This window comes from Pleurodeles waltl, chromosome 9 (genome assembly GCF_031143425.1).
Source record: "Pleurodeles waltl isolate 20211129_DDA chromosome 9, aPleWal1.hap1.20221129, whole genome shotgun sequence".
Classification (NCBI taxonomy): Eukaryota; Metazoa; Chordata; class Amphibia; order Caudata; family Salamandridae; genus Pleurodeles; species Pleurodeles waltl.
Window position 1 is genome coordinate 720015862 of NC_090448.1, and position 23019 is coordinate 720038880.

The window sequence follows — 23019 nt, forward strand, 5'->3', positions numbered from 1 at the left end:
ATCAGACTCAGGGTGTATCGGGCGGCCAAGAGCTGGAGCCCCGTGTTCCCCCCCAGTGATCTGAGCTCTCTTACCCCCTGATCTGGGGTGTACATCCGCTGGTTGGTTCAGAACTTCAGGATCCTATCCCATGTGTCCTCCTGGGGGCCCCACCTTGGGGACCTCCCCAGTTGTTTTCAGTCACATTTATATCTCAGTTTCCGCCACGAGGGCGACCAGGGCCCAAAAGGTCTTTCGCCCTCCCCACCCAAAAACAGACTGCGAGCAAAACCCCTCATGTCACGAATAAATTGATCGGTCCCCGCCTCAGAAAGATGCACCTGGTCCCTGTGAAACATGTGGGAGCCCTTTAAGAGTTTGTGGGGGATATTCCATAGGCGCCCAGGTCCCGGGCAAAGTTTGGCCATCTCGGCGTTAAGCTGGCGTACTGAAACATTGATAGTCCTTGATCTGATCCCTGTGCCCCATTTCTTCCGCAGCACCATGTGCAACCAAGCAATTGCTGCGTTTGAAAATTGCTTCGCCACCTTAGTGATTTCCAAGAATACAGTTTCCCTTAGTGCCTTGCGGCCTAATTGCACCAAGTCGTTGCCGCCTAAGTGAATAATGATAAGATCCGGGGACTGCAGCCCCCCCACATCCTTTCGCCATATTGACCACATGCTGAAATTGCATGATGCCTACTCCACCAATTCCACACCAGCGGAACGCCACACCTTGCACCATCGCCGGATTCGACCCACGGAGTTGTTGCACCCGGTACCCCACCCGTCGAACAAAAGAATGCCCCAGAACCCAAACTATACGTTGAGACATTTGACTGAAAAGAAAAAGGCGTGAGAGGTCACATATTAGCATCAGAGCTGCCGTTATACCAAATCAGGCCTGATGTACTGCTTGTAACATTCTGACGACCACCGCCCGATGCCTTTTACTGCAGTAGCTGGTAGTCCAGCAGCCGCCGCCATTCTAAACTAATGGGAGGAGTATCCTTTTTGATCCATCCCAATTGCTTTTAGGGCCAACTTGAAGACCTCAGAGAACTGGTAGCGCGATAGGCAGTCCCCATTAGGGTGTATGAACAAGGCAGAAGGGCTCGCTGTAGGGCGGACCGAGAGGTAACTATTCATTAGCGACACCGGGCATAAGGGGGATCTGGGCGCTGCACAGAGTGTGATGCGTGCACCTTTTTTATGCTGGTCCGTCTTTGATCTGCTCAACACTATAGAAAGGGAAACTGTGCTGACTGTCAGGTCACCCCACTGTAACCCCCCAGTGTGGTCGCCCCTGGAGGAGCCCACCAATTTGCTGATGCGGAAGGCCCCGTAAAAAGCCACTGTGAATGCTGCAGCAAATAAAGCCGACTCAGCCAGTGAAGAGCAGATGACGGGGAGTGCACTTAAGAGGATCTCCAGCAGGGGAGCGGTGACGGGGCGCCTGGCATCTGAGTTAACATGGGCCACCCTTGCCCAGCCCTCAAGTGCCCGCTTTATAATAAAGGTATTCAAGGGTCCCTCTAGTTTCCTGATCCTTGAAAAGAAACGTATTGCCGCCAAGTAAGCCTCTGCGCAAGACACATGGCGCCCCTGGATTTTTAGGTGCTGCAGGAAAGCGCAAACCGCAGACTCAGTGAAAATTTCTGAAATATGCTGCGTCTGCAAGAACCGTCTGTAATGGTAAAAAATCATTCTCATAGGCCTTCTTATGGATCAAATCTGTTTATTATTTTTAAAAGCACAGAAACATATAAATACAAAAAATGAAATGCAAATACGGTACATCACAGTGCTATATATGGTATATATCACTGCATCAGAAGATCCAAGTCCACTGACCAAAATCCTCTAGGCTAACTCTAAATTTGGCTCGAAGGAGCCTCAAAACAAAACCTCTTTGATACTAGAATTAGCATGCGGAGCGCATCTAAAAATCTTCTAGACTGCGAGTCCCGCGAGTAAGGACAAAACAAACATACACGCAAAACGAAACACATTAACAGTGCTCCCCCCACCACGACCATATCATCTTCCTGTCTCTTCATCATTCCAACCTTCCTCCCACCACATCCCAGCCCTCTGACGTTTCTAAATCAAGCACTCTAGTCATGGTTCAAGTCAGCCTCAGGACTCTCAGGTAAGCCGGGCATGTCAACTCCGTGAATTCTGCAGATAGTATCTGCAGAAATGGCTTCCATAATTCACTCAACTCCCCTGTCCGCTGCTGCTAGGCCAACGTGAGTTTCTCCATGGCAAGAATAAACCAGAGTTTCTGAAGCCACGCGTTACGTGTCAGGACTCTATCCGTACCCCACATGCTTAAGACCAATTGTAGGGCTGCGTTAAATGCTAGAGCCATCTGTCTCCCTCTCAACGACTTCAGATGTGATTTGAGGAGGCGGGGGCTCTAGAAAACAAGCAGTGCGCACGCCAATACTTACAATTCTGCGGACCGAACACCTCCTGCAACGCTCCCCCCCGGACCCCCCCCCCCCCCACCTCCCCTTGAACTTCCCCCCCACCGACTCGCGAGGCGGAAATCCAGCCAGCACTGTGCACCTTCCGGTGCAGGAAAGAAAAGGAGGAGTGAGCCCTGGGCCTCGGAGGCCCCGACCCCTCTCGGGCCGCGCCCCCCCTACTTTGGTGAGGGCGCTTTACCCTACTTCCAAAACTGTCCAGTAATTTAATTTACAGCACACACAATATTGATGAAACATTGTCCTTTCTAAAACCAATGCAAAATAACATTATTGGTTTTGGGTGAAAAAATTGAGTAGGTAGTTGCAGAAAACTGGGTGGTGATGTACAATAACATGACAGTTCATCCGTTTACCTTGTAAATAGAAGCCATTAGTGAAAGTTAAGATGATTCTTGTGTGATGAAATGCTCCTTGGGTGGTTTTCAAAGCTATGATTAGAGGAAACAACTTCATTTGTCAGAGTTGAGTTCCAGTACGGTGGCGGAAGTTATTGAAAGAAGTAGGCAATAACTTTTTGGCAACAAAACTGTGAGAGTTTCTCTAGGAGCATTTGTAGAGAGTCTGTGTACTAAAATGTATGACTTAACCAGTGGGATGAAGAATATTTGCGAGACCACCCAGTGCACTCTTCCAGTGAGTGCTTAGTTTGTAAAAGACAAATTGGTGGTGCCCAAAGTTTTGCTCAGAAGCTAGCAACTGGCTGTTTTTTTTTAGACTTTCTATGTTCATTGATGGGTTGTTGTGTACCTCAAGGATTCTTGCTATAGACTTTGTGTTCCTGTCTGGGGAAAGGTGGAGCAGGGAGAGGAAGGAGGCAGGTTCTAAAGTAGGAGAGTTTTAAATAAATGTAAAATAACAGGTTGCAACCCGGAGGTGTATGCAAGTGAAGCAAGTTCGAGAGTTCAGTCTGCAAGTGAAGTGAGAAGAGTGGAAATTTGGGAAATATTTTGGAACCGTTTCCTTAGCGGTCATAGGAAAAACAAAGTAAGAGAGGATTTTGCCAAATGATGTGTAAGGGCAGCAGAGGGTCCGAACCGCCTTATGGGGCACCAGTTGACAGAGGAGAGGTAGGTGTGGAGGAGCATCAGGAGACTGAGAAGGACAGGTCTGAGCGACAAGATGAAAACCACTCTAGTGCAAAGTCGGTTATTCCAAGATTGATTGGAGTAGATAGAAGCGAGCGGTCGACTGTATCAAATGTTAGAGAGGAGGGGGGAATATAAGAACAGCAGGGAGGTGATTGTGGTGGGCACAGGTTTTGAAGTTAGTATCTGTGCGGGGGCAGTTGTAAGGAATGTAATTACTTGAAATTAGATTGAAAAGGGAGCAAGCAAGTTGTGGTTAGTGAGGAAGGGGGCTATGCAAAAAACGGCTGTTAAATAAATTTGTTAGAAGAATGGAAATAGGGAGGTAGACTGCTTAAAATGTCATTAGTGGTGGGCTTTGAAGCAGGGACCAGGCGAACCGCATATATGTAGAAGTGTGGAAAGGTGTCCGCGGTGAAGGAGCGAGTAAAAAAATATGCCAGGCACAATATTTCTTCGAGTTTTATTTCGACGCTTAAAGGAGTGTTTGGTTGCACACGAAGGGTAAACAAATTTAAGAGTGTGAATTAACTCACCAAGTGGTGTGCAAGAGAAGGGTGGACGTGTGACAAAGGCAGTGCCAAGAGAGGGACACATGTAGGACGAATGAGGTGGGCTTGAGGAGTGTCAGTTTTTGTTCTGGTACCTGAGATATTTAAGGAGAAGCATGAGGCAGAGTTTTATCCATCATTGTGGAGACAGACGTGTGGGGGGAGAATGTTTATGTGCAGGCAAAGCTTTGAGGGTCCGAACAAAAAAAGGTGTAACAGCCACGCTAGTATGATGCTTTGGCAGATGTGAGCATGAGGGTGATAAGCATGTTTGTAATCTTAAAGATGCGCCCCGGTTGTTTATTTCTGGATGCCCGACTGATATTGGGGGGTAATCTATAGCTGTGAGTGATGGGCAATAGGGTTAAAGCTAGGAAAGGGATAGTGAGAGACAAATATTGTTCTGTGTGCTGCCTGTGTTGAAATATGAGGCAACCCATGCCCATCCACAGTTAAATTTGTTTTTAATGCTCCTCTTCAAGCTAAGGATATGACTGAAATAATTGAAAGTGCTCCATGACCGAATTCATATTTCTTGACAATACAAAAACACGTTAATCTACCACATTCCCATAATTATATGCTTTGTTTTGTTTCAAACGTTTACTGTGAATTTTGTTGAATTTCCATTATTTTTGTCCTACGTGTTTGGTACAAAATCTGCCATTTACTTGGTGGATTTTGCTGTCAAAGTGCTGTAGATTTTGCACTATTTCAGTAGATTTTCTGTTGATTTCTGCAAATGTGGCAGATTTGCAGAATATGCCTGGTGGACTTTGTTTCTGGGAACCAAAATTAACAGTAATTGTGCTTCTGGCATACGTGTACGTTCAACACAGTTTATGTTTGTTGGTGTTTAATTCACATTTAATTCACAAATGGTAAAATAAAAGTTGAATTTGCGACTTGGCAGTGGCATGCTCCCTGTAACTGGTACTTACTCAAGTAATCTTTTTCAAAGCAAAGCTTGTAAGTGATTTTAAACCCCGCCCGGGTGTGATTTTTCCTGTAATAAGCCAAATTGTGTTTAACTGCCAGGAGTATTTACATATCATTTAATAAACAGGCAACCACGTCACTATTATAAATTACCCTGATCGATTACAGTACCATGCATGCTTTGCATCATTTCCAGTACAGGATTTTTCGGAGCACCAAGCAAAATACCATTTTGCCATTTAGTAGCTCCCTTTACACTAGCAATAAGGCCTTTTAAGATAGGACTTTTTTCCTTCTTGCACCCTCTTGTTAACGTTTGTCATGGCAACATAAGGTGTCCGCATGGAGTGGCCGTGGTGTAGTACTGGTCCTTTAGTGGATAGCTATCTAGCAAAAATAAATGGAACTATAAATCAAACATTTTCTCCAATGGGTAGGATCGTTATAAAAACTTAATTGTAAAATGTGTTCAATATAAATAAAAAAAATCATTGTGGGTTGTTTGTCTGTATTTAGATAATAATGTGAGAGACTTTTCTTCCCCTTCACTAGTCCGATGAAACTAGAGAAAAGCAATCCGAGAAACTGGCATAAAAAAGTTGCCAAGAGAAAGCGGACCGGGTCTCTGATGCAGGGGCAAAATAAATAACTGGGTTAGATTTGGCAGTGGAGAAACTATTACTAATTTTTAGGTATGACACCTTTCATAGAGTCAGGATAGGCAACAGTCTCGGGCATCCGCATCCGGGTATTGCCAAATTATGTGAAAGACAAAGTGTTTTCATTTGTAGACATGGAATACTCAAACAGCAAAATGCCATTTTTCATTCGGAGCTCACAGTATTTAACCCCCTTTGTCACCCCTGCAGCAAGGGAGGCCTGGCGCAGCCAAGCGTGCAGCTGGGATGTTACCGGAAGACTTACGCAGGCACCTGGATCTCTTGACATGTCTGTGTCTTGCGTACTAGCGCTCTGAGCTTTTGCCTCCTCCCTTCATGGATTTTACCACTTATGCGAGTCCGTTACTATTTAATATCACTCTTGATGTCTCTCTGTGGCCTCGATATACTTTGGAAATAGTCTCGAGTTACTTTAGCAGGCACGCAAGGCATGAAAGACAAAATGTTCAGAAAAGCCCGCGGCTGGGATGCAGTCGACAAGAGACGTACAATTTAGTCTAAAACCATAAGCAACAGATCCCAGCTGTGACAGGACAGGAGTGGACCCGCGATTTAAGGATTTAAGAAGTTCCTGCAGTCAAATCCAGATCATAATCATACATGCCAGTACACCCGATGCAAGTGTGAGACTCCCGATTTTGTAAGCAAAAGATGAGTTTATTTTGTCCTTTAATAGAAGCCAATTGGAGCGCTACATATGAACTGCGACATGACATGCACAGGGCTATGCCTCCGAGTGTTCATATTTCCATTATGGCTGGTGTTCCGGGTTCTTGTTCCTTGAGGGATGCTGTTGAAATACTCATTCTGACGGCTATCCTGGACGAGCGAGGACTCAGTCGTAGGCTCTCTGTACTTGAGGTACAATAAAGTCTCCACACTTACAATTTGTGTTGTGAACAAATTTGTGCCATCTCAACAGGGAGAAATGCCTTTTCCCGATCACTTTTTAAAAATCTCCCATTTTTCTCTTCGAAATTCCTCTTCGAAAAGTGCTGGCATGTATGCATAATGTCGGCAGCTATCCCAGGAGGCGAGGGAACAAGACACATCCTAAAGCAGGTAATGCCGTAAATCAACATTAGGGACGCGGTTGAATTTAGAAATCTCAAAGTGCCCGCAGCGTGTCACGGGAGATTAGATGTACGTACTGAGAGGCTTCAACAACAGTGGTTTATGAAAGCACAGTAGACGTGCAAACACCTCCTGCAGCCCTCGAATCTCTCGAAGACGCCTCAGGCAGCGCCTGCCTCTCGAAATACCCGCTATTATGTCACGACTGGACGCAGGATTCAGCCTAACCCCCTCCCAGCTCAAACTCAACCTTTAGAGGGTCGCACCGAGGACATCCAGTGCCGCTACACGCAGGTCCCCATGCTGCACTCGCGACAAAATAATGTTTTTAGATTTTCATGTGCTGCGCCTGAAAACCAGCGCAGTTAATTTAGCTGGTAACCGCCGCTGTGACCCCGAGGGACCCGTCAGCGTCTGGGCCGGGCATTCTGTGAGGGAGCGCGGGCAACCTGTGGGAAGGCCTTCGCCGGCTGTTGCGGGGTGCACCGAGCGCACCTCCACTATCCGAACCCCACGCGCCACCAGGGGTGCGTCGATCAGCTTGGCCCAGAGAAGTTCACGTGGCTTTTGAGGATCACAGTGCCCATCTTTTCTTTGTCCCTATCAGACCTGCATCCCTTTCACCCCCGGAGCCCCTTCATTTCTCATTAGGCTCTTATCCCCAGTATCCACCTCCCCTTCGTTCCTGCCATCAAACCCTCACCCCAAGTAGCCTCCTTGCTTAAAACTTACCTCATTCGAGGCCCACCCCAGTATCCACCTCCGGTTGCTTCCTATCCTTAGACCCACAGGTCCAGCATTCACGCCCTTCTGGCTCCCAGTCATCAGTCCCACACTCCAGTATTCACCCCGCCCCCACTATCCACCTCCCTCTACTGTTGATGCTCTGCAGTTGTTCTGCAGCTGCTTCCACAGGCTTAATCTTAGACCCTGATGTTAATTAACTCGTCCTAATCTTAAAAAGTGGTCAAAACTGACTTATATCCTTTACAGACCGGTGGGCTTGTTTAATAACAATTTATTTTGGCCATCACATTATGTTGAAGAGCCTGGGATATGGTTCCTCTGATGCATCTCTGTTCATGCCTTCAGCAACATCTGATTTTCCAGCTATTTGATAGCCACAGACTAGCCTTAGGCCTCATCTGTACCATCCCCTTCTGTTGGAATATTCCATCAGCAGAACTCTGTAATCACACCTCACGCCTTCACTCAAAAGCCACCAATGCTTTTGATAACACTGGGACACCACTCATCACTCACCACGTTGTGAGTGTATTTTATACCTCTTTTGGAGCACCTTATGCTACGTTGGTACTGGGACCCATCCACAGCTCTGTCAATGCACCAGATTCCTGATCTGCGGAACTCCTGGTCGCAGTACACATTCAAACAGCTCAGTTAACGTACTTCCACCATTACCTAGGTGTAGAAAACCACCTTTTGTGGCAAGAGCCTCACTTGTGTGCACTCTTATGCTTTACCAATTTTTGTCTCCTCCTGTTGATTCAGTCATATTTTAGAGTAGAGAAACAAATGAGGTACCAGTATTTAGTTTTTGTTTGTATATAAGGGTATCTGTCCCATCAGTGCTAGTGCTACACAGCTCACAGTTAGGGTGCCCTCCTCAAGCATACTTGTATTTGCTACACAGTCGGCCTTTTCCTAAGGCACTGCAATGGTCTCATCCTGTTTGTTCTCTGATTTATTTCTCATCATAGCATTATTTCACCCCTTTTAAGTATGTATGCATATAATTGCATAGCATGAACTTAGCAAAAAGCCACTGAGGTGCTGTATAGGGTCAAAGGTAAAGATGCAGTCAACAAATAGTTGAAGAGATAGTTGGATCTGGGAGCAGAAGTGGACCATGCTTTAGTGTACTATAAAGAGATGTCTTCAGCTCTTTCCTATGTTGGAGGAAGGTTAGGGAGTCCTAGTTGGACATAGGGATGTTTTCCAGGTCCTGGGTGTGTAGCTAGCAAAGGCTTGTTGCGTTGGTTTTTCTATTTCACACTTCTGATGGCGTCCTGGGAGCATGTGTGCCAGAAGGTGAGCTTGTGAGCCTCAAAGGCAGGAGCCGTGCCAGCTCGAGATGGGTTTATAAATGATGCAGCTGCTTTCGAAGGGGCTGCAGTCTGTAGGGTTTCTTCTAGAACCGGGTATTGTGGTTATAACATTTCAGACTATGCATTTAGAATGCTCTTAAGGATGGCCAATGTGGAGCCTGAAAGCTCGGTCTTTGGCTGTAAGAGAAGAGGCGACTGGCATAGAAACAAACAGCAATCTACAGGACCTGGGGTTCTTTTCTCATTCTACATCTTTGCAGAATGGAAGTTAACAAGTAAAATTTACACCAGTTTCAAAAGTAGAGTAGTGAGGCCTTCCACGGAGAATAAAAGGTGTGCTTTTAGAGCGCATAATGTGGCAACTGCAAACATACCAGATATCAGGCATGTAATTGCTGAGACATATGCTTTGATAAGTTGTGAAAAATTCTCGCTGCCGGTTTACAGACTGTTCACGATCAGCAGTACAAGAACACAAGCGTAAGAAAAGGGCACGCAAGTGCAAAAACCATCCCAAGATACACGTTTCTAGTAGATCATGTGGCCTGCTGAATTGCATGTTCATGGGTCACTTCTGCAGTGATCTGAGGAGCGTGTATTAGGGAAACGTCCCCCAGCCCTTCATCTTTCGGAGATGGGTACATTGAGCACCTTTTACGTATAGTAACATGTGGCATTTGTAGAGCTGAAAAATGGCAAGCGTGCAGTGTAAATCGCTATGTCTAAACATGGCAGTAAGAGAAAAATGGGCCTGTGCTTACTAAGAATTTAAAATGTGTTTATTCACACACTTTTCTTTATGTAACCCAATTTAGTAAGATATGCAAATGTGGCAGCATACCTAGAATGTACCTCCGTGGGTCTCCTGTAAATATGATGAACATTTGCCCTCCTTTGACAGTCCCACCTGACACTTAACTTATTATCGTTTCCCTGTGAGGATGCTTAATTTACCAATACTCTTCTTCAGTGATCACTTAATGTTAAATTCCATTTGGACACTTACAAATTCCTGCAATTCTTGCAATTGTAAGTTTGCCTTTCCAGCAAGCTGAACAACCCACCCCTCATCTTCTGTACCTCCACTCTCCATTATTGCTTGGCCAGAAGGGGCACTGGCAAAAAAGCTAGTGCCAGGGCTGTATGAAACCATGATTGATGCTACGATTTTAAACAGAAAAGGATGATGGACGGAGTGTTGAAACTTTTCAACCCCCCCCCCCCACCCCCCAAGTCACAGATCTGGGTTTAATCCATCATTCTTTTGCTCACCATGCCACCCCAGTTTGGACCCAGCCATATGCAAATCAAATCAGTCTTGACCCTGCTCCCCATGGGAACCTTGCCTGATATGACCTGAGAGAAGACAGTAGGTCATGAACAGCCTTTCTCTTTTCCCCCTACCGTGGAGGGAGATATTTGAATCCCTGGCTATCAGACTTTTGCCAATGGTGTGATCCTTTCAGACAGGTCCTCTCTACCCTCAGTGTGTACCGACTGTCTTGTTATCTTTTCCCCTCTCTTTTTTGGCTCGTATAACTTTTATTTCTCCTTCTTTCTTGTTTTTCTTTACTCTGTGGAACGCGTTCATGACATGTTGTATGTATACCCTGAATGCCATACGTGATTGATGTAGTTTAAAAGTTTGACACAGATATTCAAGCAGACTCGACCAGTCCCTTAATGCTAGCCCAGCATTCACATGGTATGTTTGCAAACATAGTCTAGACTCCTTCGTTGCTGACAAGCTAGACCAATATTATAATGTGCGCTGTGCACCCCAGGAATGGTGACTGATGTCCTCGTTTCCTCCCTCAGACCAACATCCCCTTTCTGCAGAACGTGCTGAACAATGACCAGTTTCTGCACGGCACCGTGGACACCCAGTTTATTGATGAGAACCAGGATCTCTTTAACCTACGGCCGGGCCAGAACCGAGCCCAAAAGCTGCTTCACTACCTGGGTAAGTTGCATGCCTTGTCGCCTCTCAGCAAGGGTTTCGGTCTTTGCTCCTCGCATGGCTCTCTCTCCTGCTTTCACTGTGTTCCTGCTGTGGGGAAATATATTGCAGAAACATAGTCCACATGAGCGTTGGCAGGCATTTTCTTCTGTCTGGCTTTTATAGCATATTTGACAAGGAAAAGGTCTCTGTATGCATCTAAATGACCCAATTTCGTTACCACTTCCATTTGAAGCTAGTTTCGAATACCAATAGCCTCTCGAGTTTTTTTTTTTTTTTTTTAGTGAGGACATCTGCGTTCACCACAGCCTTATACATCAAATAAAACGTGCACTTACTGCAAAGGATGAAACTAAATGGACCCGACCTCTCTCCAGATATTACCCTTTAGTTTCTGAACTGCCTTCACCCTTCAGACTGTTCAACCAATCACTGAGCTGTAGACGTCTCCAGCTTCCTCTCAACATCCACTAGTTATGAGCCACGTCCCATTTGAGAGAACGTCCACCAAGTATTGATTCTAGTACTCTCAAGATAGAATCTCATCTGTATTAAAACCTTCATCTCTTTACAGTCGATACCACCAATCAATGAACCTTCGCTGTCCCTAGATTCCAAACAGTACCCCCTAATTATTGATCTACGACCCACTCAAGAGAACAGTCGCCTCATACTGATCATAGCACTGTCAAGGTATCACTTCATCGCTGATATCACCTCCATCACGGTACAATACATTCAATACCACCAATCACTGGCACGTAGCCAACTCCATCTTCCAAACCACGCACACACCAGTTACATAGTCAATATGCAGTCAATACACCAGTGACTGACCCACGTCCCACTCCAGTGATCGCCCAATAATGGATCCCAGTACCTTCCAAATATCATTCACCAGTCACTCAACTGCATCTGTTTAAATAACTCTAGCTTGGCTCAGTTTCCAAACAAAACCCACCATTATTTGGTCCACATTCCATTCGAGAGACCACCCTCCAGTCACTGATTCCACCACTCTCTTGATACCATCCACCATTCACTGAATAACATTACTCTACATAGTCAATGCTACCAGTCACTGAGTATTGGTTGTGCTCAGCCTACATTCACTAACCACCAGTTAAGAAGCGCCATCCCACTGCATCAGTTGCTTAGCACATTCCTAGCTAAATGTTACTTGTTAATTATTTAACCTCATCGCTCACTAAAATGAGTACTACAGACCACTAAGCTGTGGCTCATTGCAGCTTCCATACAATAATCACCCATCAGCAGCCACATCTCTCTCTGGAGACTACTTACCAATCCCTGAACCTCCACTCTCTACACAGAATACCCACCAGCCTTTGAATCTCAGCCCTGTTCAAAGAATTTCACCAACCCATGAGCCGGCCTTCTTCAGAATTTCCAAGAAGCCTTTCAAATGCCGGTCCCTCTCAGTCCTCCAGACAGTACATACCAATTACTCCAAACCCACTCTCTCTGAACCCTCCACTCACTACCCACAATAACCAAACCGCTTTCAAAGTGTATTGAGAATTTATGGGTGACAATACTTACAGATACCACTATTTAAAGTTTTCCTCTAAAACTGTCATGTTCTGCCTCAGTGATCACTGAATGAGTTGAACCTTTGGTCGACCCTGTCCAGTGCATACACCTCTCAGCCAGAGTGACTTACTGCTTCCTGGAGTGAGCATGGCTAAGAAAGGTAAAAGTGCCCTTGAGAGTGTCTTATGGCCATATTCGTGTGTGGTAAATAAACGTTCAAAGTATTGTAATTAGAAAATGGCAGTTATTGGTAATGCCAGACTGTAATAGCTTTTACCACATTGTAGGGGAGTGCGATATTTATATAATTTTGGTCACCTAGCTGAGGTTGATGGCCAGCCTTCGAGTGACAAAGTCCTTGTTTTTGTAAGGTGGACTTCTGCCATTAGTATGACACTTCAGCACTTTCATACTCTGGGTGCCAATTGCATGCATTCCTGGGATTTACACAGGCGGCCCATGTATGGTTGTGAGTGGATGTTGCTGGGGCCTACCTTGGAGTCCAACTGTGTGATTACTTTGTATGCATCAGTCCGTCATCTCTAACTATCCATATTTTCCTAGGTCACGTGATGGTGAATGGCGCACCTACCCCCATCCCAGTCAAAGCCAAGCCATCCTCCATTGATCCCACTATCCCACCTGTCCCACTAGGTAAGTACAGGCTTGGTTGCTAAAGAATTGTATCTTGGGGGGTAGTTGGTGGTTATTCTGATTCAATGCTTGTTTTCCAATATGTACGAGATTACAGCCTCGGCATGAGTTCAAGGTTGGGAGTGTGTGCTTCTAGGTGGACAAATATTTTTAAAAAGGGGGAAGAGGAGTGGGAGTCGTGTATTTAAGTAGGGACTGCCATTACAGGAGATAGCTGTTGAAAGGGCAATATTATTTGCAATAAACGTCTTGCTACTAAGCTGGTTTTCCTTAAAATAAGTATAATAATGTGATGTACTAAAATTTGATTTAGGGTGCCAAACTACCCTAGTGTTAGGGGCTACAACTGACATTGAACCAACCGTTCTATAGTGCTACAATTCACCTAGACCTACTTTTGAGCTTTTTTTGTAATCTTTCTTCACACCGAACTTCTCCTGCCACCAGACCCGCACGACCATACACCCCTCATTGTAAGTTAAACCAAGGTTAGATTGTGACTAAAGGTTAGTACACTTTCTTTTGTGGTTACTGTATAATATTTCTCCCCTCTGACTCTCTGTTCTGTTACGTTCATTGACTTGCTTTTATCCTAGTTTAGGCAACTTACACCTGGACTGCAAAAGTGCAAATTCTTCAGAAATCTGTCAGTCTCACACCCAAATAGGCTCTATTACTGACATTTGCATTCTTGCACGTATTTCCAGCCTACACCTTTTTCAACAAGCATCAATGCCTTATCCATACTGTTTATATAGGAACTCCCCGATTAACCCTCTATATCAATACTCAGTGAGGTGAGAGGTATGGACAGTACCAACCTCTTCAGTGATCTGATACCAGAAAGCAATGTACCACCTTCATTTTTCTGATCTCTCTCAAGCTAGGTCGCTTAAACCTCCACCAGAGCATGCTCTGGGGCATGAGGTGTGCTAAGAGGCGTTGAAAGGTCATATTCTATTCTTAGTGAAAAGTTAATATAATTGTACCTATATTTGTGAGGTGTTTCTCAGGGCCTACAACCTTCTAAATTCATCCTAAGATTATTTTCTGCAACTGTGGTAGCAAGAGCATTGATCTGGAAAATTCCAAAATGCATTCTTCGGTTACATTGGGTACCAGTCTTCTCATAGAAGAGGGTTGACCTGACCTGGAAGAGGATTTTCCAACTGAGGTGGCAGACTAAGCCTGTCACTTCAGCCGACAATTCTTTTTTCAGGCACTCTGCTCAACCGCCTCGCACCACTTTTTTTTCTGGACAAATTGGTGTTGAGAACTTAGCGGCCTTCTTACCTGAAGTCATGACTCCCAACCATGTTAAGCAATCCGTCAATCTACCATTGTTCTTTGCTCCCCCTTGCTCCACGAAATAGGAGAAGAGGCTCCATCGGTTGGACCCCACAAGGACTATAAGCTTTTACATAAATTGTACCACAGATCATTGAGTGGGCGATCAGCTTTTTGTTAACTTCTCTGGGGCAAAGAAAGGGAAGTCTGTGCAGAAGAAGTCCTTTTCAAGGTGGTTAGTCCTCTGCATATAGTACTGCTGTGCTCTGACAAAGAAATAGTCCCTGGATGGTCTGAGAATCAAATGCTAAGCCTGCTACCACTTGCTGGCTTTAGGGATGACGATAGAGGATTAACAACATCAAGAAGATGGTTCCATCCTTCCAACAAGGTGCACAAGATCCAGTTATGAGGATGTGGACATTCCTAGGTCTGCTGACTTCTTGCATTCTCCTAGTCATGCACATGAGGGTCTTGTAGCAGTGCCTCCCCAACCAGTGGCTACAGTACAGAGGAGACCTGTCTGATTCCATCATAATCTCCTGCAGCGCTTGGCAGAAGGTGTTTCGTTGATGAACATGGTGAACCTGAGTTTCAGGATGGCCTTGTCCCTCTCTCCCCAACCCAAAATGGCACAAATTCAGGGATGGAGGAGGAAGATGCGTGCCAGTAAAACACTTATAGTGCATATCGCCTTTAAACCTTGGAGACTCTGTTATGGAAATGTAGAATTGGATTTGTGCCGTTTTGGGATCCTGTTGTAACAAATGTTGAGTTTTGTGCTCTTTGGAATTATGATGTATATTGGAATGGAAACAAGCCTTGAGAAAGTCCTGAGATACAACAAAACATGTGTCGGCTGAAGTTTACATCCATTGGCTGAGAATTTACAAAGTTTGAACATCTGAAATTTGTTATCACTTCAGAATGAAATTGGATATAAATTGCAATGTGTTTTTTAAACTGTTTACATCTTTGTATCTGAATTAGATTATGTATTTATGAACGTGTATATTTATAAATAGATATTATATATGTCATGATTGTGAATATTAACTAGTAAGGATAACAAGCGCTTCTAAAATACACCCAGATGTTTAGGCTATTGATTTTTTTATTGTATTCCCTTCTAAATTTGTGCATTTTATACAATGATTTATTTGAACATAACAATTATCCTTTATAGTTGGATGTTCAATAATTGAGTTATGGTGTGCTCCACTATTTTGTTTGTTTTTGTGAACATTCCTCTGTTTGCCAGACTAGCTGTCCCTTTTGAAATTTCCCACTGTAATGTACTTTCTAAAGGGGTTAACAAATCTGTATCCTCCAACCTCTTTTATTGTGCCCCAGTGGGACCTTAATTAAGTTTTAACTTTTTTCATGGGGACTCCGTTTGAGATCCTGAATAGTTTTCCTTTAGGTATGTTCATTCTAAACAGTGTTTTTTATGGCTATGACTTCAGACCGAAGGGTGAGAGAGTTAGAAGCTCCTAGTTACCATTCACCTTTTGCCTCCTTTTATCCCGACAAATTGGTGTTTCAAACCAGGGCTTCCTTGAAGTCAAAGGTGGTGACTCTCTTCCATCTGAATCAGCCCATCACAGTTCCGACCTTTTACGTTCTGCCCCATTCCACTAAGGAAGAGCAGAGAATGCACAGGTTGAATCATAGGCAACTGCTGCCTAGAATTCACTAAGGGCACACAACTGGATGAGCAACTCTTGGTAAGCTACTGTGGTACCACGAAAGGCAAAGGGAGCAAAAAATGACCCTATCCAGGTGGATCATCCTATTCATCAAGACTTGCTATGCTTTGGCTAAAAAGGAACCCCCAGATGAGACCAGGGACATTCCACCAGGATCAAATCCATCACATCTGCCCATGCCAGAGGAGTACTAGTTGCAGAGGTATGGAAGGCAGCTATGTGGACATCTGTACACACCTTCAACAAGCGTTACTGTTTGGATTTTCAAGTGCGCAGAGAGTCACTTTGCCAGACCCATCTTGCAGGATTTCCTTGTATAAACATCCATCAACACTCTTCCTAGGTAGGGTATTGCCCTGTAATCCTTTCTTCAGGTGGGTAATTGCTATGTAGAAGTCTTCATCAGAAGCAAACGTTACTTATCAGCTGTAACAGTTTTTCTGGTGAATACTCTGTCTACCTTCAAATCCTCACGACCTGCCTGCCTCCTCGTTTGATGGATTGTTGTTATAGGGAAAGTTAATAAGATCAAAGTTAAGTTTTGGGATTGCACTATTCTCAAAGTCAGTCTGTCCGTTCACCTCAAAGTAAGGGGGGGGGTGGATGGAATCAGATGTTGCACTACAGTGGGTGTTGAGGAGCCATAGTACCTGTGCCACCAAAACACCTCATCAAAGGCAAATACTCTGTATACTTCCTTATTCCTTAGAAGGTCTGGTCCCTCAGGCCCATAATCAACCTCAGGCCTCTCAACAAGTGCACCCTATTCAAGCACTTCTACCCAGTGACCTTCTAGGATGTCATTTCTCTACTACAGCAAGGCAACATCATGACCGGCCGCTCTCTAGCCCCCTCCCCCTGGGCACATTGACGGTTCCATGAATTTGTGATAATCGGTCAACATTATCAGTTTGAAGTGCTGCCCTTTAGAGTAATCACAGCTGCCAGGGTGTTTACAAAGTGCCTTTCAGTGGTAGCTACTCACCTCAGAAGCAGTGTCCATGTTTTTTTTTTTTCCTTACCTAGATGCTTGACTGATCAAAAGAGTAACACAGCAGTAGTGCCTAGTACACGCCCAAGCCACCACACGGCTGATTCACAGCCTAGACTTTACTGCCCATGCTACAGAGTCCTATCGTCAGACCCTGCAAGTACAGCCATTCCTCAGGGCCATAGTTAACTCCAGCGCAGGGTAAGTGTTAGAAATGGGGTCTCTAGTTGGCAGTGGTTTGCATACTGTCCAAGTAGGGACCCTAACTCTAGTCAGGGTAAGGGAGTCCCACAGCTAAGATTGCTTCTGCCAAGCTACCAATTGAGTAGGGAGGGGCTGTCAGGCTTTTCCCTGAGGCAATGTGTAAAGTGTTTGTACACACACACACACACACACACAGTAACAACACAAAAGGAATTTTCACCAGTTTAGAAAAATAGGCAATATTTATCTGAGTAAAACAAGACCAAAACGACAAAAATCCAACATACCCAAAGATATCACTTCTTAAAACTTTAAATGAGTCTTAGTCGATAGGAATCAATGGTTGTATCTTTTTAGCTCATAGTACCTGGATGCCTCAAGAACATCGGGCTGCATGAGGATGTGAGGTGCTGAAAAAAGCAAAGTGATGCATCGGTTCCTTACTGCTCAGGGGAGGTGAGGCATGGATTCTTTCCTCGCAGAAAAGGCAATGCGTTGATTTCGGGGGACACAGTCTCGGTTCCTTACTGCAGCGTGAGGTCAATGAGAAATTGATGCCCAGGGACGATACATGGAAAATCCAGATGTGCTGTGATGGGTGGCGCTGCGGTGAAACAGACGCTGCGTCATTTTGGCAGCCGTGAGACTGGCCCTGTGTTGATTCCAGAGGCGTTGCATCGATTTTTCCGCCGCGCGCGTCTGTGCATCGATTTTCTCCTTCAGGTCACCAGCTTACACTTCCAAGGGCCCAGGGACTGAAATTGGCACCATTTGGCAAGTCATGGCTCTCCGCCAAAGAGCCCAGGTGCTGACAAATGAAGTCTTTGATGTCCCTAACAGGAAACAAGCTCAGTTCAAGCCCTTGGAGAACCTTGAAAAGCAGGATGTAGAAAGCCAAGTCCAGTCCTTTCACTCCCAGGGCAGAAGCAGCAGGGTAACACAGAAAAGCAATAGGCAGAGAGGTAGGCCCTCCTACAGCATCCAGCTCTTCTTCCTGGCAGAACGTCCTTGGTCTAGAAGTGTTCTAACTGTGGTGTCACAGGTTCAGTACGTATACCCAATTTTGTCTTTGAAGTAGGCAAACTTCAAATAGAAGTCTTTGTAGTGCATAAGAACATGCCTTTCCTCCCCTGGCCCCAGACACACTCCTGGGAGTTGGAGACTGTTTTGTGTAAGGACAGACACAGCCCTATGCAGGTGCAAGTGTCCGCTCTTTCCACCACTCTAGCCCAATGAGACCCATCATGATATGCAGGGCACACCTCAGCTCCCTTTATGTGACTGTCTAAAGTAAGTTCACAAACAGCCCATCTGTCATCCTGACCCAGACGTGTATTCCACAATCAATCAATCAATCAAGTCTTATTTATAAAGCACGTTAATCACCCGGGGGGTGTCCAGGCACTGTGTTGCAGGTATCAGTTGAAGAGCCAGGTTTTGAGACCTTTCCTGAAGTGGTTCAATGAGGGAGTGGTGCAAAGGTTGAGGGTGTTCCAGGCTTTGGCGGTGGGTTGGGAGAAGGAGCATCCTCCGAAGCAGCTGTAGCGGGTGCATGGTGTCTAAGCGAGGGCGAGGTTTGTGGAGCTGAGGTTTCTGGTCAGTACGTGAAAGTCAGACGGTGGTTCAGGTAAACAGGTCCTTGGTTGTGGATGGCTTTGTAGGTGTGGGTGAGGAGCTTGAAATAACATCTTGTTCGATGGCATATGTTGCTGCAGATACACATGTTTAGCACAGTCCGCTGCCTGGTGTTGGGCTCGGAGTATTACAAGTTGTTTTTCTTCGAAGAAGTCTTTTTTGGTCACGGGACCGAAGGACTCCTCCCTCTTCGGCTCCATTGCGCATGGGCGTCGACTCCATCTTAGATTGTTTTTTTCCGCTGTCGGGTTCGGACGTATTCCTTTTCGCTCCGTGTTTCGGTTCGGAAAGTTAGTCAGAATCTCGGAAGAAAGCGTTGGTATTGTTCCGTTCGGTATCGGGATAGTTAGGTACATCGACACCGATCATCGGAAGACTTTGGGGTAGCTTCGATTCCCCCATCGGGGCCTGGTCGGCCCGACCGCGTGCGATCGAAGCCGATGGAACGGACCCCGTTTCGTTTCTGCCCAAAATGTCACAGTAAGTATCCTTATACAGATCAGCACTTGGTCTGTAACTTGTGCTTGTCCCCCGAGCACAAGGAGGATACCTGTGAGGCCTGTCGAGCCTTCCGGTCCAGAAAAACACTCCGGGACCGAAGAGCCAGGCGTCTACAAATGGCGTCCACGCCAACAAAACAACGTTTCGACGACGAAGAGGAAACATTCTCGGTTCCGGAATCAGAATCCGGAGACTCCGACGTCGAACAACAGCAACAAACAGTGAGTAAGACGTCGAAAATTAAAACCATCGAGAAGACAAAAGCCCAGGGGACGCCACTGCCAACAGGCCATGGCTCGACCCATAAAACCGGCGACCCGTCGAAGGCGCCGAAAAAGGGCACGCCCATAGCGAAGACACCCGACTCCGGTCGAGGGACCGCCATGGAGCAACCTCGGAGCCGAGATAGCGGCTCCGAGAGGCAAAAACAAGATGCCGGCACCGAAAAACATCGGCACCGAGACACACTGCCGAAAGCCACAAAAATTCTGTCGGTGCCGAAGCCGAAAAAAGATTCTCTCTCGGCGCCGAAAAGTTCCACACCTTCATCCTACACAGAGGAACAAGGAATAAGTGGCCAGATGCACAGATTTGGACAAGAGCTCCAAAGTGTAGAATCAGACTACACACAAAAGAGACTGTACATCCAGCAAGACACAGGGAAGATATCAACCCTTCCCCCAATAATGAGGAAAAGAAGGATCAGACTTCTCAAGGATGACGCACAACCACAAGCCAAAGTGGTTAAAAAAGTCACGCCTCCGCCCTCTCCACCACAACAGGCATCGCCGGCACAAACACCGCCACAAATGCACTCACCAGCGCAAACTACCATAAGTCAAGATAATCAGGATCAAGACGCTTGGGACCTATATGACACCCCAGTGCCGGACAATGATCCCGATTCATACCCCACAAAGCCGTCACCGCCAGAGGACAGTACCTCATACTCGCAACTGGTGGCTAGGGCTGCAGAATTCCACAATGTCCAACTGCATTCCGATCCTCTGGAGGATGATTTTTTATTTAACACCCTCTCGGCTACACATAGCCAATATCAATGTCTCCCAATGCTACCAGGGATGTTACGGCACGCAAAACAAATTTTTGAAGAGCCCGTAAAATCAAGAGCCATCACCCCAAGGGTGGATAAGAAATACAAACCACCACCCACAGACCCAGTGTTTATTACTTCGCAGTTACCACCTGACTCCGTAGTAGTGGGGGCAGCTCGCAAGAGAGCAAATTCCCATACATCTGGCGACGCCCCACCTCCGGACAAAGAAAGCAGAAAATTTGATGCGGCAGGAAAAAGAGTAGCATCACAGGCAGCCAACCAGTGGCGCATCGCAAATTCTCAACCGCGCACACTGGGATGAGATGCAACTTCTCGTAGACCATCTTCCCCAGGAATACCAAAAAAGGGCGCAGCAAATAGTTGAAGAGGGACAAACGATCTCAAACAATCAAATCCGCTCTTCACTGGACGCAGCCGATACTGCAGCGAGAACAGTCAACACTGCTGTCACCATAAGGAGACACGCTTGGCTCCGCACTTCAGGCTTCAAACCTGAAATCCAGCAGGCTGTCCTTAATATGCCCTTCAACGAGAAACAACTTTTTGGCCCTGAAGTGGACACAGCCATTGAAAAACTTAAAAAGGACACAGACACGGCCAAAGCCATGGGCGCACTCTACTCCCCGCAGAGCAGAGGCTCTTTTAGAAAAACTCCATTTAGAGGGGGGTTTCGTGGCCAACCCACAGACACCACCAGCCAACAAACAAGAACCGCACCATATCAGGGTTCATTCCAAAGGGGAGGTTTCAGGGGATATAGAGGGGGTCAATTCCCAAGGTGTAGGGGAAGATTCCAGACTCCAAAAACACCTCCACCTAAACAGTGACTTTCAAGTCACACAACCCCTTCACTCAACACCAGTGGGGGGAAGACTAAGCCAATTCTACCAATCTTGGCAGCAGATTACAACAGACAATTGGGTATTAGCAATAATCCAACATGGCTATTGCATAGAATTCCACAAATTCCCACCAAACATCCCTCCAAAAACACGCAAAATGTCACCACAACATTTAGAACTTTTAGGACTAGAAGTTCAAGCACTACTGCAAAAGGATGCAATAGAGTTAGTACCAGTACAACAAAAAAACACAGGAGTTTACTCCCTGTACTTTCTAATTCCAAAAAAAAGACAAAACATTAAGACCAATATTAGATCTCAGGACACTAAATACCTACATCATATCGGACCACTTTCACATGGTCACACTACAAGACATCATTCCACTGCTCAAACAGCAAGATTACATGACCACATTAGACCTAAAAGATGCGTACTTTCATATACCGATACACCCTTCTCACAGAAAGTACCTAAGGTTCGTATTCAAAGGAATACATTACCAATTCAAAGTGTTGCCATTCGGAATAACAACTGCACCAAGAGTGTTCACAAAATGTCTAGCAGTAGTAGCAGCACATATCAGAAGACAACAGATACATGTGTTTCCTTACCTGGACGTTTGGCTAATCAAGACCAACACAGTTAAAAAGTGCACAAACGACACCACATATGTCATACAAACCCTTCACAAACTGGGTTTCTCCATCAACTATACAAAATCACACCTCGAACCGTGTCAGACACAACAATATCTAGGGGCAACCATCAACACATCAAAAGGAATTGCCACTCCAAGTCCACAAAGAGTTCAAGCATTCCACAAGGTAATAAGTGCTATGTTTCCAAACCAAAAGATACAAGCAAAATTTGTGCTAAAACTTCTAGGCATGATGTCATCATGCATAGCCATTGTCCCAAACGCAAGACTACACATGCGACCCTTACAACAGTGCCTAGCATCACAATGGTCACAGGCACAGGGTCAACTTCAAGATCTGGTGTTGGTAGACCGCCAAACATACCTCTCGCTTCTATGGTGGAACAGCAACAATTTAAACAAAGGGCGGACATTTCAGGACCCAGTGCCTCAATACGTTATAACAACAGATGCTTCCATGACAGGGTGGGGAGCACACCTCAATCACCACAGCATTCAAGGACAATGGGATGTACACCAAACAAAATTTCATATCAATTACCTAGAACTGTTAGCAGTATTTCTAGCGTTAAAAGCCTTTCAACCCATAATAACACACAAATACATTCTTGTCAAAACAGACAACATGACAACAATGTATTACTTAAACAAACAAGGAGGAACACACTCAACACAATTGTGCCTCCTAACACAAAAAATATGGCAGTGGGCGATTCACAACAACATTCGCCTAATAGCACAATTTATTCCAGGGATCCAAAACCAACTAGCAGACAACCTTTCGCGAGACCACCAACAAGTCCACGAATGGGAAATTCACCCCCAAGTTCTGAACAAGTACTTTCAAATTTGGGGAACACCCCAGATAGATTTGTTCGCAACAAAAGAAAACGCAAAATGCCAAAACTTCGCATCCAGGTACCCACACCGCGAATCACAAGGCAATGCTCTATGGATGAGTTGGTCAGGGATATTTGCATACGCTTTTCCCCCTCTCCCTCTCCTTCCATATCTAGTAAACAAGTTGAGTCAAAACCAACTCAAACTCATACTGATAGCACCCACATGG

At 45.5% G+C, this 23019-nt stretch overlaps 1 protein-coding gene across 3 annotated transcripts in view; it reads left to right on the forward strand.

Annotated features, from left to right (window-relative positions):
- The window catches only part of PC (pyruvate carboxylase), a 1846452-nt gene that overhangs the window by 1699919 nt on the left and 123514 nt on the right, over nucleotides 1–23019 (forward strand). For all 3 annotated transcript variants that reach the window (XM_069207836.1, XM_069207837.1, XM_069207835.1), the window contains 2 exons: nucleotides 10693–10837; nucleotides 12953–13042. In XM_069207836.1, the coding sequence (XP_069063937.1) occupies nucleotides 10693–10837; nucleotides 12953–13042 (235 nt within the window). The remainder of the gene's footprint in view (nucleotides 1–10692; nucleotides 10838–12952; nucleotides 13043–23019) is intronic.